Source organism: Gobius niger (assembly GCF_951799975.1).
Source record: "Gobius niger genome assembly, chromosome: 17".
NCBI classification, from domain to species: domain Eukaryota; kingdom Metazoa; phylum Chordata; class Actinopteri; order Gobiiformes; family Gobiidae; genus Gobius; species Gobius niger.
In genome coordinates this window covers 13,840,771-13,866,632 of record NC_136868.1, presented here as the reverse complement: position 1 = coordinate 13,866,632, position 25,862 = coordinate 13,840,771, and the positions used below count along the sequence as shown (strand labels likewise).

Genomic DNA, 25,862 nt, shown 5'->3' with positions numbered 1-25,862 from the left:
TTCAGTGAAACAGCATACTGTGTTTCCTGTGTTTAAAGCCAATTTCCCTTCCATTACTGCACCGTGTAGAAATGTACAAAAACATAACATGTGTTTACATTGTCTTCTGTGTCATTGTATTGTTTATACCATTATTTTATTTTTGTCATGAGTCATTTGGCACCTTTTGTGAATTTTCATTTCACATTTATTGTTTTACCACTGTGCATTACATAACTGGCCTAAATCCATCCCCTGAGGATATTTTACGCTAAAGACTTGAAGTGGAGCTAGTGGCTTTTCCTGCAACAAAACTTTAAACGCCTCAAAACCTGGAATCAATGGACCTGTTGAGCATCTGGACGAACACAAGGACTTTGAACTTAAATGGCCCAAAGACATTCAGCTAATTAATAAGAAGAAGAAGAAGAAGAAGATGATTTATGGACATGCTGTCATCATTAAAGGACAGAATCAGCTCTGCCTTTATTGGACCCTCTACGTCGACCCCATCAATGCCTCTGCTTAGATTCTGCCTGTCCTAAATCTTTTATCCCTCACTTTCACCCCGTTCTCTCTCTCTCTGCTTCCCTCTCTGTGTCTCTCTCTGTGTACGGAGGTGTGGTAAATGCCATGTCCTTTCTGTCCCTCAGTGCAGAGCGGGTTGCCAGTGAAGGAGATGATCTCCCAACAGACAGCTTTGTCTTTGCAGAGCTCTCTGACTCACAGTGCGGGGTCATTGCACCCGAACTGGCAACCTGTGAAAACCTCCCTTTTGGCAGCCTTGTCCCCAGGTGAGTATCAAACCACAAGAAAGCCAATCAAAGCACAGAGGTAAATGACAGGTAAATCGAAGCCCTCTGAGCGCACCGTCTGACCTTCACCATCTACCATTTTTAATTTTTGTCTTCATAATTTCATTTGTTTCAAAAGTAAAGTATACGTTTGACCTTTGGTTGATAATACATCAGACTTAAATGCTCTCCACCTCCCTGTACATAGTGTTGATGAAGCTGGACTTGAAGATCCACATGAGCAGACTTCTGGGACTAAGTCTGAGGTCCCGCCCACTCCGGACCCCGAGGAGCCCGAGCCAGAGCCACAAACACAGCAGCAACAAGAGCCAGAGTCCGACAGTGGGCTTTCAGACCTCGACCGGGAGGCCAACACATCACAAACCCCCAAAGAACAGAAGGTCGGTGTTTGACAGATTTATATTCTGTAATCTCTGGTCTGATTATGATCAGTGAAATAACATAATACGCACACACACATGTTCAGGTTTTAGCATGCTAAGTGTTTGTGCCCTCTAGGCCGGAGATGGCGGTGTTGCCAAGGAAACCGATCCCTCTGTGCCCAGCAAAGAGGACATCCCGACCTTCGACGAGTGGAAGAAACAGGTTATGGAGGTCGAGAAGGAGAAAAGTGAGAACTCTTTGTGTGTCCATTGGTTTCTTATATTGGTCCAAACCACTTTAGTTTATTTATGAAACATTGGTCTCTCTCCTTTCAGGTCAGTCTCTCCACACCTCGACCAGTAGCAGCTCTCATCAAGTGAAAAAGGTCCCCAACAAATTTAAGAATAACTACGCCTCTGTGGAGTGTGGTGCCAAGATCCTGTCTGCCAACAACGAGGCGAAGGTAAGACTGTGTTCTCGTCTTTGATGTCATTGTTGTGTGACATTTATTTGTCATGAATTGTACTAGGACAGTGTGTTATTATAAAACCAGTCACGAGAAGGATGGTGTTGACAGACTAAAATGTTTTATTTTCCAGAGCACTTCAGCCATTCTCAAAGAGAATATGGATCTGTATATGCTCAACCCCTGCAGCACTAAAATATGGCAAGTGCTGGTTCATCATGATTGTTGTTGAAGTTTCCATGAATTTGTCGTATCAATATTGTTTTTGTTCATCATTGCAGGTTTGTGATTGAGCTCTGTGAGCCCATTCAAGTCAAACAGCTGGACATCGCCAACTTTGAGCTCTTCTCGTCGACCCCAAAAGACTTTTTAGTGTCGCTCAGTGACAGGTACTGCTTTTCCAGTTTTTAAGTTGCATTAAAATTGAAATGATAGCTGAACACTGTATTTTAGTTTGTAATTACATTTTTCATAACATGAACTACATTACAGAATTAGAAGCTTTACTCTTATAAAACAATAATTTGATGACGTGAAATTAAATATGAGAACGGTGTAGTTACTGCCTTTTCTCGTTGTGCAGATATCCTACAAACAAGTGGGTGAAGCTGGGAACGTTCCACGCTCGTGATCAGCGCACTGTCCAGAGTTTCCCTTTGGACGAGCAGCTCTATGCTAAATATGTGAAGGTAATCTTTGGTCTTTATCTTTGACATTGTGAGAGAACAGGATTGAGATCACAAACAGAGTGTTCTTTATTAGTTGTAACGCATCACACTAGTCATAAATTCACTGTTGAATGCTGTCAGGGGCGTTTCAGCCCATGGGACACACTTATGACTTCATGGTAAATTACATTTCCGCTTTGCCCAAAACCGCTCCCTTCTTGGACCCGACATAACGGTTGTTTATTAATTTGATATATTTTCAACAGTATGGTTTATTCATTTCTTTCTTGAATTACAGGAAAAAGAAACATTTGATGTTAAATGTTTTATTTTGTTTATGTATCCGGCTCAAATATTACTGTCCTCTTTCTAAACTGCTTATCCTTTCAGACTTGCTCCATTGTGGCACTTTATCATTCGAAATAATTGGTCTAATACACAGTGGGGTATATCATTGTGTAATTATGAAATCAGTTACACAATAACAGTTCAATTGTCTCGGTCTTCTTACAATTGTTACTGTTGAAGCATAATTTTGCATTTAAAATGCTGATGTTGAACAGATGTAGCATATTCTCTTTTTGCTCGTAAGTCTTCACTTATTTCTTCTGTTTTTCTCTCGCCTCCTGTCCCTCTCCTGTCTTCTCTTACCTCAGATGTTCATCAAGTACATAAAGGTTAGCACTCTTCTCTCTATCAGAGGTCTCACTGTGCACTATATTTATGTTCACTTTCTAAACGTGATAAAGTTTGATGTCTCTTTTTGTCTTAATGCATGTAAAACGTCACTAAACCCAAGGGAAACTCTGTGTGTGGTTATATGTTTTCACGTGGGTGGTGGATTTGTGGGTTGAGAATTGGGCAACATTGTTTTGGGAGTGGCACTGTGAGCAAATGTCACTGAATAAGAGTTTGGTGGAAAACTTTCTTTATTTCAAAGGCAAATTACATATATTTGGGTATTTTAGCAGTTGTTTATTGTATTTATAATAATTTTATATACAGATTGTCCTTTTTATGGTCAAAGTTGTTTTGTTCCAGCCAATCAGCTTAAATCAGCGCTTATAAATATTACTGCTCTGGAGTCTAGATGGCATGTTTCACTTTTCTGTGTCTAATACATGAACACATTATTCTACATTTTGACCCACTGAAATAACTTAAACTATCCACCTTTTTTCTTTTGTATTTTGTGCTTGTTTCTTGCATTTTTAATTTTTCACCTATCGTTCTGCTCATTTTCTATAGGTTGAACTTCTCTCTCATTTTGGATCCGAGCACTTCTGTCCTCTCAGTCTGATACGGTAATAACTGTTTATATATGTCTGTATATTTGTCTGCCTCATTTAGTTAAGTTTGAACATGCCAAAACTGAAACTGGTCCTCACAATGTCGTAATTACAAGAGCATGCACAAACACATACATACACACACACAGGGCAAAGAGATGTGAAGATTTTCTATAGGCAACAGAGAAGATATTTTAGGAATGCGGACAATGAGCTTTTGCTGATAAGGGAAACTGTCTTTGACATTGATGGCTATCGTATTCATTGTCATCATTGTGCATTTGACTTGGATCTGTTTAGCGATTTAAAGTCATTTTCAGAAGCGTAACATGGCGTCTTGGTGGTTTTTGTAGCGTGTTTGGGACCAGCATGGTGGAGGAGTATGAGGAAATTTCAGATTCCCAGGACCCATCAGAAAGAGGGGAGTTTCTGGATGAGGACTACGGTAAGACCAGTTGAATGATTAACTTGAAAATTACAATAATTGTAGCGGCAAGTATGTTGAAGTTAAAAAGTTGAGCAGGGATGAATAACAGCTATTATTTATCAGTCTGACAAATGCCAAAGGGACCCCTGTTTCCCTTTCGAAGAACAATGCATGTGCTGCGTATCTCTCCATGGGATCATGTGGAGTCATGTTGCAGCGCTGTAGCTCATGCCTGAGGCCAGGGCTGTCTATAAATACCAAATACCAGCTCAGCTATTTCCTTATTCTTTCTCATTTCCTGCACACAATGCATTTCTTTTTCCTCTTGCTTGTAAATGAAGTTGTTTTAATACATTAATGGTTTACATATTTGCTCCTTGTGTTGTTATTTTTTTTCATCTTATCAGATTATCCTCCTGGCTATCAACCATCAGAGGACAAGGCTTCAAAAAACCTCCTGGGCTCAGCTACAAGTATGTGCGCACTCATCATGCGTGCTGCACTTTTCAGTGTTTGTCCATGAATGACACCTTACCAGTTGGTATTGTTTACACACCTGCTTTGGGGAAATGCATAATAGAAAATCATGTGACGATGCAATAATTGTCAACACTTAACTTTGATTATGCAGAAGCAACGTTTATGAGAGGTTTTTTTTTTTTTTTTTTCATTCTGGAGCTGCCTGTGGTTACAGTTTGCAGCTAAAATGTCTCAATTTTATTCACTCTGTAGAAAGGCTTTGGCTGCATCTAAAACCATCAAATACGCAGCTTCTATGTCCTGATCCTATGTTAGATCTCTATGCAGTTAATGAACTAGAGCTTCATCAGCATTTGCCCAAATCGACCGTCCTTACCCAGGGCGGAAACACAGGGGAAGTGACATCACCAACGCTGTTTCAGAAAAAAACTACATTACTCATTTAGTGTTGGACTACAAAAACATTCCTACTCCTGGCCATGGACTGCAATGACAACATCCTTCATCACAGAATAAAATATGCTCTGGTGAAATATTTCTTTTGGTTTATCCTCAGAGAAAGATGCCATATTAACACAGTGAGGTCTGCTCCTCCACTGTGCAGTGTAATGCAATTAGCCATGTGGGTTTAGGTTTCCTCTAAATGAAAGCAAAAGCACAAACTGCCTTCATTGAGGCGGCTCTTTAAAACAGTGATATGTGACTGTGCTTTGGTGACTCTAACTTGTATTTTGTCACTTTTATAAAGTTTGGCTTGTGCAAAATCGTATTTATGTATTTTATTAAATGTACGCCTGTCAATCAACAGTGGTTGCACATGAATCACTTGAGGGTGTGGCTGAGGGGGGTGGGGGGATTGGTGGCACGGTGGCTTATGGGATGGCACATAGCTCCTTATCGCCGGTTGGTTAGCACCAGAGGTCCCTATGCTTAAGTGGCTATGATAGTTAGCTTTGAGGCTCTTTTCCCTAACTCCTTCCTAACTGACAGCCCAATTCGCACGCTTCTTATCATCAGCATAACCAGTTTGGCCAATCTCTTACCATCCTCTTACCTAATTTCGCATTTCGGATGGAGTCTTTGAGTGACGCTGAAAGGACTGTATTTTTTGCTTTAGTTTTGTTTTTTGCTTCCCCACAACTGCAATAGTGATTACAAACCCAATTTATGTCTTACAATGAAAACTCAGTTCACAGTGCACATTTTAAATGACTTGACATGAAAGAAGATTGAAATATGAGCTGCTAAACTAGACTCATGCATTTGTTTTTAAGAGGACATACAGTCCTCCTTAAAGGGACTATACAGAGTTTAAAAATGTTAAAATTAAGTATTTTCCTCCCCCTACATGTTTCAACAATGTCCTATGGTGTAGAATGAGCCCAGACATATTCACCACAACTGCCTCTAAAATCCTGCACTGTCACTCAAAAAGGTGTTACTTCGGGTCCGAAGTGCCGTCATATGCGAGCTTAATATAGAAGGTGCAGTTACACGTATGACCTGCGGTGGCAGTGATGAGTATAAAATGGCTAACTTGCATCTAGCCCCTTTAGATAACTGCAGTCTTTGCTTTGTTATTAGTGACCATAAAAACTGCTATTTCATTTTGATTGCGATTATTTGTGCAGCCTAATTTTCCTGTACGTGTAAGAGAGAGCAGCGGTGCCTTTCCTTCTCATTTTAAACAGATAGAAAGGTTTAATCCCAAAGGAGATGTCATAATTACAGTTTTAGAAGCACTAGAAAAGAATTGGGACGTACAACCTACAATTATATCACAATTACAGTCAATGAGCTCTGTATGTTTGTCTTCATATAGATGCCATCCTCAACATGGTGAACAACATCGCCGCTAACGTTCTTGGAGGAGGGCCAGAGATGGAGGGTGGAGCTGAAATCGGTAAACCTTTCTTCTACGTTTACTCAACGTTTTATAGCCGTTGTTTTCTTTTGGAGAAAACTGTGGCAAGGAACCAATTTACTTTGCAAACACAACGCATGACGCAGGTGAGGCATTCCTGGGCTTTTACGTATTGTATTATAGCGACCCCACCTTTTTAGCATGGGCCAAACCAGGTGACCCTACCAGGCCTAAATCGATTTAACATACAAATGTGGCGCTGTAACGTCATGGTAATACATAGGCGTTTAACCCTGGCACATTTTCCTTTACTTTCTAGAAACCTCTTTGCACACGATGTTTAGATTAACTGTTTCTGAATGTGGGTCACTTTTTTTCTCCTTTAAAATGTTTGCATATGCACAGTTGAGGCTTTACATACGGACATATTCTGAGAAAGCCTGGTGTTTATTTGAGTTCTTGGCAGGCGCTCTCTGTCCTGGGGTTTGGAGGAGATGCAAAAACTTTACCTCACAGGCACTATGTGGAGGGACAAGGGGGGGGCTATACTGAAGTAGCGAGATCAGTTCAAACCGGATCAGACCGGTTTTAGGTTTTTTTTTTTCTGTCTAAACATGACCCTGCCAGTATCCCAAAGCAGGAAAAGAGGGTTCTGTACCTCCCACAGCAACTTACGATTAGGAATGTCCACTGTTCAGCCATCTGATTCTGTGTTAAGACAATACAGCTCTGTGCCGAAAAAAACAGACGGTGCTTTTTTCCGTTACATCAAGTTATAATGGCTGCGCAATATGATTTGTTTTTTTTTATTCAAATTGTGTTAAAACAAGACTTGAAAATACAAAATCAGAACCAAAACAAGCTTAAAGTGCAAATGACAGATTTTAATGCTTTTGAAAATATTACTTACGGTATTTAGAAGATCAACATTAGAACATCAGTTGCATAATTATCCTTTTATTTCAGTGAAGCAGCAGTTTTAATCAAGAAATGTTATTTTGATTAGAATTTTTACGCTGTTGACAGGAAGTGACATAGATAGAGTGACAGGAAGTGACATAGAGGTAAAGTTCGCAGTTTGACTCACTCATTTTCCATTGACTTGGTTGGCACGGCAACTGTTTCTTACCTTCTTCTATGTCACTTTCCTTCGGTGTCCAATCGGTGATCCAAAAGACGTACAGTATGTTGTTTTTGTTTTAACATCCTGGTTTTATTTTTCAGGTAATGCATCGACAGAAGCCCAGATTGAAGTTGAAGTTAGCAAAGACGTTGCCTCTCAACCTATTGATGCCACACCACCCTCAATGTAAGATCAGTTGATATAAAACTATATAGCAAAAGCTTTCTCAGACACTTTTATTTATTGTTTCTTTGCTTTCAGTCTGGAGCCTGGACAATCTAGGCATCATGAAGAACAGGTGAATTTGACTCAGTCCTCCACGCCTCCGCTGATCCCTCCTGAGCCCGTGGAGGAGCAGAAGATCGTGACTCTGGTGGAGCAGGAGGACGAGGAGGAGGAGGAACAGCGCTCCACAGTGACGCTGATGCCTGACGAGAGCGAGGAAGAGGAGGAGACGATAGAGGAGCAGAGCAGGAAAGACGCCGACAGAAATCAGTGGGAGAGTCAAACCTACTGCCCCTTCTCCGCCTTCTCCTCGCTGTCTCTGTCCTGCATGGCCACGCTGCCCGAGCTGCTGCATCGCTGGTGTTCGGCACGAGTGGCCAAAGAGAGACTCCGCAGCGTACGTCGGAGAAATCACACCCAGGCGGCGTCAAACTCATCTGCCGTGATCTCCCCTTCTCTCGCCCTTGTCCCGACCCCTTCACAAGAGCTCCTCCCTGTCACTGAAGCGCCACTAGAGTTCGAAGCCCAGAAAGAGGGTAAAGTAAACGATATCCTTGCAGTGCAAATCAATGACACGCACGCCCCCGATGTCACTCTCCTCCTCGAGCCGAGCCAGACCTCCTCCATCCCACCGCACAGCTATTCAGAAAGTCACAGCTCCCTCACGCGTCCCACGCCCACCAATGAGGACAAGGTGCTTCCTCCGGTCAAAGACGCTGCCCTGGACCCTCTCCCCACGCCTCCCGTTCAGGTTGTGTCCATCCCAGAGACGCAGCAGGCCAGCAGAGCCACGCCGACCCCCACCCTCCACTCCACGCCTCAATCACTGGCGTCAGAGGCACCTTCATCGGCCTTCGTTCCTTTGGCCAAAGAGCAGCCAGTTCAGCATCTACCCTCTGCCTCAAGGCCTGAGGACTCCATATCTCCTCCCACTGAATTGCCAGTTCCTGTCCCCTCCGCAGACACAGACGTGGAAAAGTCAGACCAGTCCTCTCAAAGCCAGGGAGCACATGTGGACCCTGTATCTCACAACGGAGAGGCCCATCATGATCACACGGTGGAGGATGAACTGTTGAGCAGCTTGCATAATGGGAATGGTCACAGGGCAGCCACAGACTTCTACGCTGAGCTGCAGAATGGGGGAGACTATAACAGCGGGACGGTGGGCGGTAACGGTGGAGCAGTGCACGGCTCCAGTCAAAAAGAGAGCGTCTTCATGAGGCTCAACAACAGGATCAAAGCTCTGGAGATGAACATGAGTTTGTCCAGCAGATACTTGGAGGAGCTCAGCCAAAGGTAACGCCTATAGAGGTGCATTGCAGATATTGACTTTTGGCTGTACTGAGTTATATATGATTATCCATGTTTTTCTATGTTTTTGAAGATATCGCAAACAAATGGAAGAAATGCAACGAGCGTTCAATAAGACCATCATTAAACTGCAAAATACTTCACGTATTGCTGAGGAGCAGGTGGGTGGACACAAAAAGACACCTTTTGTGATAATAAACGATGAGATATGCAGTTATATTTGTAACTGTATTGTTAATTTCCAGGACCAGAAGCAGACAGAGTCCATACAGATCCTCCAGAACCAACTAGAAAATGTGACTAAACTGATGCTCAATCTGACCGTCACCGTCGGCCAGTTACAGAGAGAGGTAACAGGCCTTGGTACAACTAAAGACAGAGATTGGTGTTTTTAATTAGAACTGTGTTAATAACAGTCTCTGTTTGTACTGAGCGCAGGTGTCTGACCGGCAGAGCTACCTGGTGGTGTCTCTGGTTTTGTGCCTGTTCCTGGGACTCCTGCTGTGTCTGCAGTGCTGCAGGAGCTCCTCTCCCAACCCCAGCACGAGCACTGTGGCCCTGCCCAAGAGCAACCACTACCCCAGCCCCAAGAGGTACGTTTAATTTGGCTTATGCGCCAAAATATATATGTGACACTTGATTATAAATGTGTATAGTCCTTTATCAGTATAATTTAGTAAATAGAGTTTTTATACTGGTGACATAATGTAAATAATAGCCTGATTTCAAATCCTCATGGTTTGGTCTTTTCTTGCCAGGTGTTTTTCCTCCTATGACGACATGAGTATAAAGCGGAGGGTGGCGTGTCCACTCGTCCGCTCCAAGTCATTTCACCTGTCTTCAACAGAAGGTATACATTTTTACAAAGCTAAACAAAATACCAACTTTTCCCTTTGTGTTTACCCTTTTTTATTGATTCTATGAACACCTGTGTACCTTTGTTACCTGTGTACGTTCCCTTTATCAACTGCCCAAGTAGATCGTTATGCTATCTAATCTTTTCGTGCGCTGTCCTCGTACTGTTCCATTGATTCTTAGAAGCCAATGCTGAGAGCAACACTAGAGGGGGGGGTAGGGGGTCTGTTCAGGAAAGAAAAAAGTCTTTAAACTTTGAGACCCGACACTCCCTCTCCTGTCCATTTCGCCTCGACATTGTGTGTGTGGGTGAGAGTTTGCCCTTCAGACTGAGCGGCTGTCATTGCCAGCTTGTGGCCACATGCGGGCTTAAGGAGCATAATAATAGAGCGCAGAGCTGTGCAGGCCCCAGACATTTGCAAGTAGTAATCAAGCAATAGTGGATTGTTTTGTCTGGTATATAGCTGCTATAGATACAGTGAGCGCACTAACTGCAAGGTCCCCTCATGCTTGTTACATGAATGTTTTTCTGGTCTCCATTTCATCATTAACCTGCCCCTCTTTCCCCTCCCCAGTAGGTCCAGATGACTTGTACATAGTAGAACCTCTAAGGTTTTCTCCAGAGAAAAAGGTACAGTGTTTGTTCTCACTGTCGCTGTTGAACGCTGCTTGATGTTTTACGTATTTAAGGACTGTAGTTTGTTAAGCTTGTGTTAGACCACTGACTACACTTCTCTGCTCAGTGAAAAAGGCTAAAGTCAGTTATATCAATCTCCACACAGACAGTTAACACAGCCTTTGTTTTTGCTGATTCAGAGAACAATAGCATCTCAGAAAACAACCTAGAATTGACTAACATTGTGAATTGTGCCTGCCTTTTATCCCAGTCTAACCTGCCAACCCTTTTGAATGACATTTTTACGCTTACCTATATTTACTATTAACTGTAATTATTTTCACAGAAAAAGCGTTGCAAGACCAAGTCTTTGGACAAAGTGGAGACACTGAGGGCTGATCCTCCCGCTCCTCTCACTAATGGGACTATTACATTTAATGGCTTTCATCCAGCTTTACCTGCCCCTGAGGTTCACCCAGCTCTCCCCGCTCCTCCACCGCCTCCGCTGCCACTGCCCCCTTCAGTGGAGGAGGTATCGTTACTGCCCCCCTGTCCTAGAACCGAGAGCCCTTCAGAGAGCAGCAGCTGCAGCTCATCCCTCTCAGAGGAGTCCTACACGAGTCGCCTGCCTCCTCCCTCACCTGTGCGCCCTCCCAATGGCCTCTGTAATGGCCACAGTCTGCCCTTCTCTCTAAATCAGCCTCCTAAAACTCGGCAGGAGAAACGCTCCATGAAGAGAAGAAAGTCAAAGCAGACAGAGCTGCCTTTCCCGTCACTGCCCACAGGTGGTGTTAGCTCCCTGCCCAATCTGCAGACGCTCATGAAAGGAAACAAGGACATAAGTGTTGGGACCATTGGTGTGACTGCTGTCACAGGACACGTCTGAAACCTCAGACTCATTCTGATGAAATACACTGCACTGTAGCAGACAGGAGACAGTGAGATCTTACTGCAACCCAAAGATCTCCCACAACCATTCACACAAACTGCAGTAGCTCAATGTGGCCAAAAACCTGTCAAACAGTTAATTTTGGTTATGTGCCTTTATATCTACCTAGTCCTTTTAACATTCAACTAATGAAAATGCGGTGAATTCAAATGAAACTGGTGGGGGCGATCAACGTTCATGAAGTCAGACCCATTGACATCAGAATGAAGCTCATTGTCACATGAGAGACCAGTGAGGAGACTCTGCATTCAGACACATCATTCCTTCATATGGGGGTTTAGTGCCGAGCTGCTCTTTTTAAATATATCATGTCATAGAAGTTGCATGGAGTTTGACAAATACTACAACTCTTCTTTTTCTGTTTCTGTAGCTGTCCTTTTTCCCTTTTCGTTTCGCTGTTTCCCCCTGGCTCTGCTCCAGGGACAGTATGGGACCACAGTGTTGAGTCCATGTCTCTCTACGTCCGTCTCTGTCTTGTCCAAACCATCAGAGCTGAATGAAGAAAACAACTTGGCGTGAATGTCTGTCCTTATGGTTAGTCTTTAGCCCTGAGCAGCAGCTGATGCAAGGTTGTAGTTTGAGTTAATATTTCACTATGAAGGAAGGCAAGGTGTAGTTTTGTATTTATGAAATTCTCTTCTTTTTTTTGTCATCTCCAACTCTTTCCTTATTGTTGCTTGGGTGGATTGTTTGAGGGCACATTATTGCTGCACTTAAAAAAAAAAAAAGAGCTATTAATGTTTACACTTTACATTTTTTACACAGAAAACCTACTGGGACCCTGCAGATGAACAACAGAGTTATTTATCTATTTATTTATTTAACAATTTAGACAATGCTATAAAGTAGGCGCTGGCTTGCCAGTCTTCTAGATCTGCAGTGTCACAGTAGTAAAAGCATTCAGAATAAATACGGTACTCAAACAATGTGAAGTCGATCCGTTGGTTAAACTTTCTTTTATGTCTTTGGTCCTGCTGCAGTTTTATGTTAGATGCTTTTGTTGAAATGAATGGAAAGGGCTAGAGCTAGCATCTCCTCTGTGTGTTTGTCTTTAAACCTGTTGATGGCCATCCTTCTACAACATTAATTTACTACAGTAAGGTGGCCATAAAGGAAGGGGTGTTCTTAAAAATTATGAATATGAAATAGAAGTATTTTCTCTTTTGTAAATTCTTTAAATTTCTGACTGCTCTGTTTGGTTGGACATACTCTACGTTGGGGACAGCTTTTTGTCCCCACAACTCTTAACATTTCTATGGCTCCACTTGTAACTATGTATCTCCTTGACATCAAACACTTACGTCACAGCTAAGCCCCATTGCATGAATATCCTGTAACTGTGAAACAACTTTTTTTTATCTGATGTTTTTAAAACCACTTTTAGCCGCTCAAACTGGCTCTTTTTTCCATTATTGTCAAAACTTTTATCAACCCATCATTGCTCTGTCTCATGTGAGTCTGCCCCGCCTTGAATGAAATATGTTCTCATATAAAGGGAAAGATCGAGATTTAATAGAAACACTATTCAATGATTATTTTTTAAGTCCCACAAATCCTGTTTTTAGTTTTTTTGTTCGAATGTTCATGATCTTATAGTCGTATGTGTGTTCAAGTTGTATGTCTTTAACGGTATGTAAGTATGCGTGTTTCTCTGTGTTAAGAGAAGGACTACTTTAAATTGTACTCATTCGAAAAGACTCTTGGAGAGGAATTTTAGGAGTTCTTTGGCACTTTGTATAACTCCCCATGCCTTGTTTTTTTTTTTTTTAAAGCTTAAGTGCTATGATTTCTTTCTATGTGACTTCTGTCTCTTATGTATGTGTTTTTATTCCTGTCTACTCTGAAAGCTGCACAGTATTTTGGAGCACGAGTGCGTTACTACAAAAACTGTAGTGCCATTAGAAACTGTGAATTTCTAAATAAAACTTTTTTTGTTGTTGTCTTTAACTTTGTTGTTTGTGTATTCTGTATTTATAAGACTCTCCAGTCCTGAATTTAATTTACATTTGACAACACACTGTTATTCTATAGGACAAGTCAACAAGATTACACAGGGCAAGAACATGTTTCACTAACACTTTAACAACTGAAATACATAGCTTACTTGGTAAAGTATTGTGATGAATGTCAAGGAGGCAAGCGTAGTTTCCACTGCTTTTATTTTAACAACTAGTCAAGTGTACAGAACAGGCTTGTTTTCCGGAACATGTACCTCCCTCATGGTACCGCGTGAACAACATACCACTTCCCGGCATGCACCAGTGCAGCCAACGTTACATTGCCCCCACCTAGCATGATTAGCTGTCCCCAGCAATCCAATTGTCCACCACAAAGTCTCTCAAGTGCTGAGGGAGTCTCCGCTGTCTTTGAGACCCACGCTGCGGGCCACCACAGGTGGTCCCAGTTGGGGAACTTGTTGAGGGCTGACTCACATCCCCTGAAGGCTCTCCAGAAGGAGCCATGGGTTGGTAAGGGGCCAATCGATCTCTGTGGAGAACTACCACCCTCCGGAGCAGCTGTACCCGGTACACCACATCTGACAATCTTTCAAGTACAGTACAAGGTCCCATCCAGTGACTGGAGAGTTTGGGAGACTGTCCCTTCTTCCTGATGGGGCTATAGACCCATACTTTGGAGCCAGGTTCAAAATCCTGCCCCTTACTTCGGAGGTCGTACGCCCTTTTCTGCACAGCGCCCGCCTTGCTGAGGTGTTCCCGACATAGCTCGTGTACTGCCTGCAGGCGCTCTACCAGGTTGAAGAAATAGTCCAGGCCCGGTTCCCCTCGTACTTCCGGCTCCGGGGGGGACCCAAAGACTAAGTCAACTGGGGTGCGCAGTTCATGGCCGAACATCAGAGCAGCAGGCGTACACCGTGTAGACTCCTGCACAGCGGTCCTGTAAGCCCACAGGACCAGGGGGAGGTGACTGTCCCAGTCCCGCTGTCGGTGGCTGGTGAGAATGGCGAGCTGTATGGCCAGGGTACGGTTGAAGCGTTCCACTAACCCGTCACTTTGGGGATGCAATGGGGTGGTTCTCGTCTTCTTCACCCCCATCCGCTGGCACACCTCCTGGAACACTCTGGCTTCAAAGTTCCGCCCCTGATCACTATGGAGTTCCTCCGGCACTCCAAAGCGGCAGAAAAACTCATCCACCAGTTTCTGGGCAGTTGTGGCAGCGCTTTGGTCCGGAACTGCATACGCCTCAGGCCACTTAGTGAAGTAATCCATTGCCACGAGTACGTATCGGTTCCCCTGGTCGGAGGTGGGGAATGGGCCGAGGATGTCAACACCCACTCTCTCCATAGGAGCTCCTACCTGGTATTGTTGTAGCGGGGCGTGGGAGCGACGATTGGGGCCTTTCCGAGCAGTGCAGGCATCGCACCGGTGTACAAACATCTCCACATCACGTCTGCATCCCGGCCAGTAGAATCTTTGCCGCAGCCGTGACAGAGTCTTGGTGACACCGAAGTGCCCCGCTCCCACCGAACCATGGACCCAATATAGGACTGTGGGTCGCAGGGAGTGTGGAACGAGAAGCTGTAAGATTTCTCGCTGTCCGTCAGGGAAACTCCACCGGCGGTAGAGTAGCCCATTCTGGAGACGGATGTTGATCCACTGAGAATGTAGAGCCTTGGTCTCAGGGGCCAGCGCTGACACGGTTGACCACTCTGGGCGTTGGCCTGCCTCCATCCAGGAGTGGACTAGGGAGAGAACAGGGTCCTGTCGCTGGTCCTGTTGGAGCTGCTGAGGGTCGATGATCTCTTGGCTGTCAGGCACCACCGCACACTGCAGCGCCGCCACCTTAGCACCAAGATGGCTGTCATCCATTTGTCGGCAAAAACGGCATCTGCTTTCACATGGCCTCCGAGACAACGCATCAGCATTCCCATGTAGACGACCAGCTCGATGTTGGATGTCAAAGTCATAGTCCTGAAGAATCTCAATCCACCTGGCTAACTGCCCTTCAGGTTCCTTGAAGTTCAGCAGCCAGGTGAGAGAGGCATGGTCAGTCCGCAGAACAAACCGCTGGCCATACAGGTAAGGGCGGAAGTGACGGAGGCCCAGGACAACTGCTAGCAGCTCACGGCGGGTAACACAATAATTCCTCTCCGGTTTGCTGAGGGAGCGACTGTAGTAGGAGATGACCTGTTCTCCATGCTCCCCTTCCTGGCAAAGCACCGCACCCAGGCCCACATTGCTGGCATCAGTGTCCACAATAAAGGTCTTCTTTGGGTCTGGGTAGGCCAGAACTGGGGCTTCCACCAGGGCACCGCGCAGATGGTTGAAGGCTGTATTACAGGCATCCGTCCACTGGAAAACATGGCCTTTCTGGGTCAACTTGTGGAGCGGGCTTGCAATGGTGGCAAAGCCCTTGATGAACCTTCGGTAGTAAGAGGCCAAGCCAAGGAAACTGCGCAGCTCTGCAATGTCCTTGGGGGTCGGCCACTCCCGAACAGCTGTCACCTTAGCCGGATCGGTTGACACTCCTTCCCCGCTGACAACGTGGCCAAGGAAGGACGTCTGTTTCTTTAACAGATGGCACTTCTTGGGGTTGAGGCGGAGCCCAGCTTGGCGTATAGCTAGGAGAACATCCTGCAAGTTCTTTAGGGCGCTCTCAAAGTCTGCAGCATGGGCAAGTAGGTCGTCAAGATAGACCACACACCGGTTTCGGGGGATGTCAGCAAGGACTCTCTCCATTAAGCGCTCAAAGGTTGCCGGAGCATTGCAGAGGCCAAAGGGCATGACCTTGAACTGCCACAACCCTTGGCCGATGGAGAACGCAGTTTTAGGACGGGCCTCTGGGGTCAGCTCAACCTGCCAATAGCCGCTGCGAAGGTCCAGGGAGCTGAACCAAGATGAGCCTGAGATGTAGTCCAGGGCATCATCGATGCGGGGCAGGGGGTACGAATCTTTGCGGGTAATGTCATTAAGTCGGCGGAAGTCCACACAGAAACGCCATGTGCCATCTTTCTTCCGAACGAGCACCACAGGAGCTGCCCAAGGGCTGTTGGAGGGCTCAATGATGCCCGCCCGCACCATCTCTTCGATCTTTTCCTGTGCTTCCAACCGTTTGGCGAGGGGTAGGCGGCGTGGGCGAAGGCGTATGGGACGGGCCTCGCCGGTGTCTATGTCATGAAGGACAAGGTTGGTGTGGGTGCAGTCCTCATCTTTGGCAGCAAAAACATCAGCAAACAAGTCTAACAGCGATTTTAGTTGATGCTGCTGTTCAGAATCCAGGCCTTGGCAGCTCCGTGTAAAGAGGTCAGCAATGGCTTCGCTGGTCTCTGGCGACGGTGGCTTCCTCTGTGGCGCTGGTTGCACCCCCGACGGCGGCTCTCTCTGCGGCGCTGGCAACGGCTGCACCCCCGACGGCGGCTCTCTCTGCGGCGCTGGCGACGGCTGCACCCCCGACGGCGGCTCTCTCTGCGGCGCTGGCGACGGCTGCACCCCCGACGGCGGCTCTCTCTGCGGCGCTGGCGACGGCTGCACCCCCGACGGCGGCTCTCTCTGCGGCGCTGGCGAAGGCTGCACCCCCGACGGCGGCTCTCTCTGCGGCGCTGGCGACGGCTGCACCCCCGACGGCGGCTCTCTCTGCGGCGCTGGCGACGGCTGCACCCCCGACGGCGGCTCTCTCTGCGGCGCTGGCGAAGGCTGCACCCCCGACGGCGGTTCTCTCTGCGGCGCTGGCGACGGCTGCACCCCCGACGGCGGCTCTCTCTGCGGCGCTGGCGACGGCTGCACCCCCGACGGCGGCTCTCTCTGCGGCGCTGGCGACGGCTGCACCCCCGACGGCGGCTCTCTCTGCGGCGCTGGCGAAGGCTGCACCCCCGACGGCGGCTCTCTCTGCGGCGCTGGCGACGGCTGCACCCCCGACGGCGGCTCTCTCTGCGGCGCTGGCGACGGCTGCACCCCCGACGGCGGCTCTCTCTGCGGCGCTGGCGAAGGCTGCACCCCCGACGGCGGTTCTCTCTGCGGCGCTGGCGACGGCTGCACCCCCGACGGCGGCTCTCTCTGCGGCGCTGGCGACGGCTGCACCCCCGACGGCGGCTCTCTCTGCGGCGCTGGCGACGGCTGCACCCCCGACGGCGGCTCTCTCTGCGGCGCTGGCAACGGCTGCACCCCCGACGGCGGTTCTCTCTGCGGCGCTGGCGATGGCTGCACCCCCGACGGTGGTTCTCTCTGCGGCGCTGGCAACGGCTGCACCCCCGACGGAAGCGCTCTCCTGGGCTTCAAAACTCTGCATGCCCCGGCATCACAAGACTGATGGAGAGTTATACTTTCTGTACCCAGGTGTAGCCTTGCTTTGGACACATCCACCACAGCGCCCCAGTTGGACAACAGGTCAAGTCCAACAATACAGGGATCTTGGATGTTAGCTAGCCAAAACTGGTGCTGTACCTGCCGGCGGCCCACGGAAACCTGCAGAGTTCTAGTTCCCAACATCTTGGCCCGCTCCCCTGTGACAGTTGTAATGTTCTGCTTGGTGGGGGTCCACTCTTTGGGACTCCTGCCACCACTGGAGCTTGGTAGGGTTCCTGGTTTGATTAGGGAGATGGTAGAACCAGTGTCCACCAGAGCACGACATGCGGTTCCTTCCATGACGCAGTCCAAATAAAGTCCGTGCGCGCGCCCCAAGCGACCGAGACGCATCATTGATGTGCTGGGGGCAATAGTGACTTCATTGGATGGTAGCTCCCCCTCGTTGCCATCCCGTGTTAGTTTAAATCTGGCTGCTCACTTCGAGGCGTTGGTGCCGGACAATAGCGAGCAATATGGCCAGGAGCCCCGCATCTGTAACACTCACCGTCACCTCTCCTTGATCGGCGTCGTTGTGGGGTGGTTGTCGTGCGCCTTGTCTCCTTATCAGCATCATCGCTATCCTCATCTTTCGCCAGATTGACACGAATGTGGTCACTGCGACGATAGACCTCCGGACAAAGGACATGCTCCACCCGCTCCGCCTCGATCAGTGCTGCCTCAAGTGTGGCGGGAGAGAACAAACGCATGTGCTCCCGCAGGCGTCCTGGTTGTAGCCCGCGGAGAAATGCCTGGACCGTAAGCTCTTCCTGGACACTCTCGTTGAAATCGGGATGACCGCGACGTGTATAACTGCGGAGGTCGGCGGCGTAGGTCCCCAGGCTTTCTCCCAGCTCTCTACGGCGCTTTGCAAGCCGATCCCTGGCATCATCCACGAAGAGGTGACGGTCAAATCGGCGCTGGATAGCACGCTTCAGCTTCGGCCAATCACGGAGCTCCGCAGGCCGTAGATCAGTCAGGATCTGTAAAGCTCGGCCCTCCAACGAAAGCGCAACATGTCCCGCTGTTTCTACAGCGGACCACCCATTAATTTGCGCCGCTAGTTGGACCTGCAGTAAGTAGGTGTCGGCCGGTTCCTCCCCGTTGTAGCGGTGGAGTTTAATCATGGACTGCCGCTGCTGCTGAGGCCGCTCTGCTGGTAAGTTGTCCGCCACTCCTCTAGCAGCTAGCATTCCCTGCTCGCGACGCTCCAGAGTGTCTTCTACGTGGAGTCGGGTTCTCTCTGTCCGGTCCATTTGGGGCGGTTTTGACGGGTTAGCTTGTTGCATTTCTCGCTGTGAAGGTCGGGCCCTGGCTCCGGCGGCTTCCTCCGTGAACTGCTCCCGCCTCAGCGCGGCATTCTCCGCGAAGGCGCCACGTCTCTCTCCTCGGTCTTGGTTAGCAAACAGCTGCCTGTCTTCCCGCTGTTGTAAGGCGTAGAGGGGTACACTTTCTTCGGGTTCTTCTTTCATCAGTGCTTCCAACTGAGAAATCATGGTTTTAAAGTTTTCACTTGACATTTCGTCAATCCCACTTCTGACACCAGTGTGATGAATGTCAAGGAGGCAAGCGTAGTTTCCACTGCTTTTATTTTAACAACTAGTCAAGTGTACAGAACAGGCTTGTTTTCCGGAACATGTACCTCCCTCATGGTACCGCGTGAACAACATACCACTTCCCGGCATGCACCAGTGCAGCCAACGTTAGTGCTGAGTGCATCTACAGAAAGTGACCAAATTTTTTTATGTTGCTTTTGTTGTACATTTAATTTTGTGTTAACTGTGAAAACCTTCTTTAGGAGCAGGTGCTGCAAGTTGATCAACACATCTGATTAGTTTGTGAAATAATAAAGTACATCAAGTGTTTCCAAGCTTTCAGGTTGTTGCTAATTATACTGAGCTGCGAAACATTTATGTTGTTAATTATGTTAAGTTTTAGTAATAGTGTTTTTTTCTTTGTTTGTTTTTTACTACAACCTGTAATCCTAGGCCTATATAAGTGCCCGAACCCAACTTTGGGGACCCCTCAAGTAACCAGCCATTTCGACAAAGGCAACAAATTAAGTGGCATTGATTTGTCACCTAATTTGTAATGTTGAAGGTTCTATTTCTTTTGTAGGCTATAGGTTATTAATGTGCCCGAACACGTTGTAAATAAATGTTTAAAACACGAAATTGAAACTACTATGCTCATTGCTACTGTACAATTAAGTTAATTGAGTAAATAAATCTGTAAAATAGTGGGGGGAAAAACAAAGCTCCTCAAAAAGAGAGTTTGTGTGTGTCATTAGGCTTAAATAAAAGTATATTAATAAAGATCGTAGCCCTGATCAATATTCTTTCGGCCCCACTGTCGTGCATCTTCGTCCTGGTAGGGGGCAGTGTCTCCCTGCGTTGAGCTTCCTCAGTGATCCGTAGAAGAAGACTAACAAAAACAACATGGAGGACGAAGTTGATGTTGACATCGAAGGAGATGCTTTTGACAGCAGCATTAGGTACAATTTTCTCACTTATTCAGCGATTATTTTGTCTTTTTGTCTTTTAACGTTGTTCTGTGATTGATGTGGTGTTTTCCGGTGCAAAGTGGAGTTAGCTATGTTCAGTTTAATAAGTCTAGTGGTCTCTTTTTGGACTTTCATTTGTCTGACTGTCAGCTGATGTTGGCTGTGTTTCAGTGAGATTGACGGAGGGGGCTTGATTCAGGAGCAGTTCTTGCAGTCCACCTGGAAAAGCAGCGCCGGGATACTGGTAAATGACTGTTCTTTATAACACGGAGCAACCTTTTGACAGCGGCGGGAGCGATAACGCTATTTCCTTTGCTGTGTTTTCCACTTCTTTCTGCAACAGCCATGGGAACTGGACAACTCCATCAGTGCAGAAAACAGAGAAGTTATAGAGAAAATGCTCCTGGAAGAACAGTATCCTTTTACCCACGAACACATTAGTATTTAGCGCATATTACATGTTAGTAATGCATGTATATTTCTACTTTGCACATCACCTGGTAACTGCTGTGCAAACGTTATGTGCAGTAATGTAGTTTTGGAGACTCTAACACAAATGTACTCTTTAACATAAAATACATGCTTTTATATATGTGAATTAGCTGTGTCTGTTTACCATGCATGTGCCTCTTTTTTATTTATGAAATGGTTTACAGTTGGAATCCTTAACTTAGGCTTAGATACTACTTGACAGGCCAGGAGATCCCTCAAAACTTTTGGCAAAGTGAACCTAGCAAGCCAAAAGTAAAAAAGTAAGCAACCATTTCCACCATTTAACAGTTGCTAGTATTTCAGCTGTTTGGACTGTTTTTAATTCTTTCTTTTTTTTGTCCCTTTTAGGTCTCCCACCAAGACTGCCTCCACTTCCTCCTCTCGCTGGTCTGCAGAAGAAAAAAAGCTTTTTGAAGATGGACTGGTAATTTTAAACTGCTAGATATTTTTTTTAGACTTTAAATATGTTGTGGTTTTATCATTTACCTCTTTGATATGTTTTGTTTATTTCTTACAGGCTCAGTATGGTCGAAGATGGACAAAGATTGCCAAACTAGTCGGAAGCCGTACTGTTCTTCAGGTTAAAAGTTATGCTCGGCAGTACTTAAAGCAAGAGGTGAGGTGTTTTACATTCGGAAGTTCCCTATTTTAATCATTTCACAAACCTTTGTTGCTAAAGGAGGATTTTAGCTTCTATGGCCTTTAGCTTCTATTGTATATTATTTCAGAGTCTTGTGATGGCCTAGCTGTTTAATATAGCAACAATATTACTTTCTAACTAAATGATAAATACCATGATATATTTTGCAGGCCAAATCAAAAGCTGCAGCTCCCTCTACAGGCCCGACGGCGCCGATTCATCCTCAATCAACTTCCAATCAGCCGCACCCTCTGGCCAATGCTGTGCGGATAGAGAAGCTTTCTGATGATGAGGATGAGGAAATAGACATTACAGATGATGACAATGAACCAACTGACGATAAACCAAGTAACATGTGTAAATCTGAGCCCACAGAAACTGAAATTGATGATTTTAAACAAGAACAGGAAGATCCAGAGTCACCCATAGCACAGTTTACAGAGAAACCTAGTTGTAGCCTAATGCCGTCAGATGTCCCAACTAATTCCTCGGTTTCCACAAATTTGGCTGAATTTAGTGAGCAAAACGAATTTCTCGAACCAGAGCCGCTTTCAAAGCCAGTGAATGAGAAGGACCAATGCTACCAGTTTGAGGGCTCTGAAAAGATGCAGCAGCAAGAAGAACAACAAAGTGAAAACACAGGTATGAACCAGTATGAGCATGGACATAGATTAGCAAAATTTTAACCATGTTGTCCACTCTTAAAAATAGAATACAGCCAAGAGGATGATGAGGAAGAGGAAGAAGAGCTGAAGCCTCCAGACCAAGAAATTGAGATGGACCTGGAAGTGATCAGTGAGGATGAGAAACAAGCAATTCCAGAATTCTTTGAGGGACGTCCTTCCAAAACCCCAGAGAGATATCTAAAGATCAGGAACTATATTTTGGATCAATGGTAGGTTTTGTTGCCTTTTCGTTTCAGCCCTTTATTGAACAGATAATAATAATGGACCTATTATGTGCACAATAGGTCCAGGTCCAAACCCAAATACCTCAACAAAACATCCGTCCGACCAGGCCTGAAAAACTGCGGCGATGTCAACTGCATCGGGAGAATACACACCTATTTGGAGCTTATAGGAGCCATTAACTTTAACTGTGGTAAGCTAGATGACTTTTATCGCTCACTAAGGTTTATTTGTTTGGCATTATTAAAAATATCTCCCCTTTAAGAGCAAGCCGTTTATAACCGTCCGAGAGTGGTGGACCGGACCAAACAGAAAGAAGGCAAAGATGTGCTTGAGGCCTATCAGCTGGCTCAAAGGCTGCAGAGCATGGTGAGCTAAATGCCAAACATGTAATTATAGACATATTCTACAGTGTTTTAAAGATTATCTTAAATATCTTCATGATATAGCGAACCAGGAAGCGCCGCGTGAGGGACATCTGGGGGAACTGGTGTGATGCCAGAGACTTGGAGGGACAAACTTATGAGGTTTGTGTTCAGACATTTGTTCGATGAAATACTTTATCTTTAACGCTTCTTCTCAATATCAGCATCTCAGCGCAGAGGAGCTCGCCAAGAGGAGGGAGGAGATGAAAAACATGCCTAAACCTCCCAAGATGTCCAGATTCAAAGGGTGAGGATATCGATATAGTTCAGATTCAACATAGTGTGAATGGCTTTAGTAAAATACAACATGCTCTCCCCTCTCAGGTCATTTGATCCATTCAAGTTGATTCCTTGCAGGACGTTTGGTGATGATGTACAGGTTTGTTTTTTCAAAATGTTTTATTTTTTTATACAATGATAATAATCAATAAAGCCTAATTTACCAAAAACATTAACACAGACAAAATTCCAACATAATTTGCTCTTATAAAATACATAATTTTTTCTTTATTATACCGCAATGAGTATGACAAAATAAGGTTTTTCATATTCAAATGTCTTATGTGTGGCTTGACTTGCTTTTACAGGAACCATTCCAGATCATTGTTTGTGCAGAGACACTTCTAATTATGGACATGGTAAGCTCCATATTATTTTGGTTTTGTACATTTAATACTTTGTTTGATCTGTTGGTATTGATGGTGTTGTTGTCAGCACGCTCACGTGTCTCGAGGTGAAGTCATTGGCCTTCTGGGTGGAACTTACAATGAGGAGGATAAGATATTAAAGGTACAACCCTAACTAGCATTGTATATATGTTTAATTTATCTCCATTTGTAATAAGTTATGTATATTAAATTCATTATGTAATATTCGTAAGTTTGAACTATTTCTGTTGTAGATTTGTGTGGCTGAACCTTGTAACAGCGTGAGCACAGGCATGCAGTGTGAGATGGATCCCGTGTCCCAGACTTTGGCCTGTGACACACTCTCCTCTCTGGGGCTCAGTGTGGTGGGCTGGTACCACTCACACCCCTCCTTCCACCCCAACCCCTCTGTACGGGACATCCACACGCAGGACCAGTTCCAGGTAAATCAATGAACTGTGGTCTAACATGCGCTGTTTAAACATAACCTTTTTTTGTTTTACATAATATACAATGTGCAAATAGTGTTATCATAAGTCCCTAGAAGAACAAAGTGATGTTTTGGGGCAGTGGTTCCCAACCTATTAATCTTAAATACTCGTGTTATCTTCCAAACCCCCGTGAACTTGTCTGTTGTTCATTATTTAGAAAATCTGTTTACAAGTATAAGGTCAGTGCTTTCATGTAGCTGTGCAGTAGGGCTTATGCTTTGTCTCTTTGTGTCTGTAGAGTTACTTCTCAAGGGGAGGTGCTCCGTTTATTGGGATGATTGTGAGTCCATATGACCCGGCAAATCCGTCTCCTCACTCGCAGACCACCTGCCTGTTGGTAAAAGAGACCCACGACGAATCCGTCTCACAAAGTACGCCCTTGACGGATAACACCGAATAGAACTTAAATAAAAGCTTTTAAACCTTTACCTCAGGTCGGCCATATGATTTATAAAGTGTGTTTAATTTTCTTTCAGAAATGCCATACAAATTTGACTTTTTGCCATCACAAGACATTCCAAACTGGGATCAGACATTACGAAGGGCACAGTGGATTATTCAGAAATATTCCCAAACTCCAGGGTGAGTATAGCGCATTTCATCTGTTTGTCTTTTTATTTCAAGGTTTTATTGTTTTTGTAAAAAACATTAACACATTAGGACTGGACTAAAGACATTGTGTATGGATGTATTCTGTCTTAATCCTTAATTTTATTTACTAGGAGTGTGCAAATGAACCGATTTTTCAGAAGAGACTCCCACCTTACCTGCCTAGAGAAGGTGTGTAAAAAATAGTGTCAAAATGACTTGTTTATGTAGTTTGTAATTTCTGCATCACCCATTTATTTCATTGTCTCTTCATAGATGTTGTCCTCTTTGGCCAAGTACCTGGAACCCCTGCCAGACGACGAAGGAGACCCATTTCTGATCCAAATCCAGGCTCTTTTTCAGTCCTTGTTTATTCCCAATCAACAGATGGACCAAGCGGCAGGACAAGCTTTAAATGTCCCGTCCGAACTGTTGCACACTGATGATTCTGACCAGGAATCCCTGCCTGGAGACTCAGATCAGGAGTCAAAACCTTCAGATCAAACGGAGACCACTGTTTCAGAAACGACCGAGAATGTAGTGTTACACCTGGGCTCTGTGCTGTCCACTGAGCATGACTATTTACTGTGAGTCTAACACAGGGTTGCCAGGTCTGCCGTATTCCTGATTAGTTGCCTATTTTTGTTGTCCCAATTTTGAATGACAAATCCAAGGCCATTACTGCGTCTCTTTCTGTGAGAGGGAAAAGGTTCGGCTCATTGGAGGCTCTAAAAAAACAAGACAGTGTAATCGAATTTACGACCTTGCAGTAAGTCCAAAGGTTTTAGATGAGTTTTATGTTGTTGAGGGGATTTGGTTGCCTGATACCTGGCAACTCTGTTCTGACATGTTCTTTTAACAAATGATAGCATACAGAGACTTGTTGTAGTATTTTTTCCAGTGTTGTTTGATGCACATCAGACTGATTGTGAGCACAATGCTTGTATTTTATTCAGTGTTCATAGCCATTCTTATTAGTTATTTTATGACTTCAACTAAAATATATATTTTTCAAATGAATTTCTGTGGTTTTGTGAGTGAGTGAACATACAGGTGAAACTCGGAAAATTAAAAATAATTAATTTATTTCTGTTATTCAACTTAAAATGTGAAACTAATATGATATAAACTCATGACATGCAAAGTGTCATGAATCCATCCATTTTCTTCCGCTTTATCCGGGGCCGGGTCGCGGGGGCAGCAGTCTCAGCAGAGTCTCATCAAGCCTTTATTATAATGATTGATGATGATTATGGCTTACAGTCCATTTTCAAAATATTCTAATTTTATGAGATTTTTAATTTGGGTTTTTTACAAGTTTTCACAGTTTAAGTTGAATAACACAAATGAATGCACAATATAGTTTATCACCTGTTTGTGTGTAATCCTTCTGAACAGACTGCAGTACCCAGTTGGTGTGAACAATCAAAATACTACATTCC

General features: G+C 45.2%; 2 protein-coding genes across 5 annotated transcripts in view; both read left to right on the top strand.

Moving 5' to 3' along the window:
* Positions 1-13,377, top strand: part of suco (SUN domain containing ossification factor) — a 31,853-nt gene extending 18,476 nt beyond the window's left edge. The window contains exons 5-24 of one of the 4 annotated variants that reach the window (XM_079574739.1): positions 633-773; positions 982-1,174; positions 1,293-1,404; positions 1,493-1,620; positions 1,757-1,824; positions 1,905-2,012; positions 2,207-2,312; positions 2,948-2,968; positions 3,540-3,595; positions 3,934-4,025; positions 4,415-4,480; positions 6,310-6,390; positions 7,576-7,660; positions 7,736-8,995; positions 9,084-9,171; positions 9,256-9,360; positions 9,449-9,603; positions 9,769-9,860; positions 10,441-10,496; positions 10,828-13,377. In XM_079574739.1, coding sequence (XP_079430865.1) covers positions 633-773; positions 982-1,174; positions 1,293-1,404; positions 1,493-1,620; positions 1,757-1,824; positions 1,905-2,012; positions 2,207-2,312; positions 2,948-2,968; positions 3,540-3,595; positions 3,934-4,025; positions 4,415-4,480; positions 6,310-6,390; positions 7,576-7,660; positions 7,736-8,995; positions 9,084-9,171; positions 9,256-9,360; positions 9,449-9,603; positions 9,769-9,860; positions 10,441-10,496; positions 10,828-11,367 — 3,553 coding nt within the window. In that variant the 3' untranslated portion in view covers positions 11,368-13,377. The remainder of the gene's footprint in view (positions 1-632; positions 774-981; positions 1,175-1,292; positions 1,405-1,492; positions 1,621-1,756; positions 1,825-1,904; positions 2,013-2,206; positions 2,313-2,947; positions 2,969-3,539; positions 3,596-3,933; positions 4,026-4,414; positions 4,481-6,309; positions 6,391-7,575; positions 7,661-7,735; positions 8,996-9,083; positions 9,172-9,255; positions 9,361-9,448; positions 9,604-9,768; positions 9,861-10,440; positions 10,497-10,827) is intronic. The other 3 variants (XM_079574740.1, XM_079574741.1, XM_079574742.1) reach the window with 3 other exon arrangements.
* Positions 13,378-20,110: 6,733 nt separating this feature from the next.
* mysm1 (Myb-like, SWIRM and MPN domains 1) lies at positions 20,111-25,395 on the top strand. Its single transcript, XM_079575455.1, has 20 exons — positions 20,111-20,220; positions 20,401-20,473; positions 20,573-20,643; positions 20,910-20,981; positions 21,070-21,145; positions 21,239-21,337; positions 21,532-22,003; positions 22,067-22,256; positions 22,332-22,462; positions 22,535-22,638; positions 22,719-22,796; positions 22,859-22,941; positions 23,019-23,073; positions 23,282-23,332; positions 23,409-23,483; positions 23,596-23,784; positions 24,071-24,203; positions 24,309-24,414; positions 24,555-24,612; positions 24,697-25,395. Exons 1-20 carry the CDS (start codon positions 20,165-20,167, stop codon positions 25,009-25,011), a joined length of 2,487 nt encoding a protein of 828 aa, XP_079431581.1. The 5' UTR covers positions 20,111-20,164; the 3' UTR covers positions 25,012-25,395.
* Positions 25,396-25,862: the final 467 nt, after the last annotated feature.

Bases quoted from the DNA above. Each gene is read 5' to 3' on its own strand.
- mysm1 (XM_079575455.1), top strand. From the start codon at position 20,165: ATGGAGGACGAAGTTGATGTTGACATCGAAGGAGATGCTTTTGACAGC. The intron at 20,221-20,400 runs GTACAATTTTCT...GCTGTGTTTCAG, and splicing joins GCTTTTGACAGCAGCATTAG to TGAGATTGACGGAGGGGGCT. The intron at 22,257-22,331 runs GTAGGTTTTGTT...TGTGCACAATAG, and splicing joins AACTATATTTTGGATCAATG to GTCCAGGTCCAAACCCAAAT.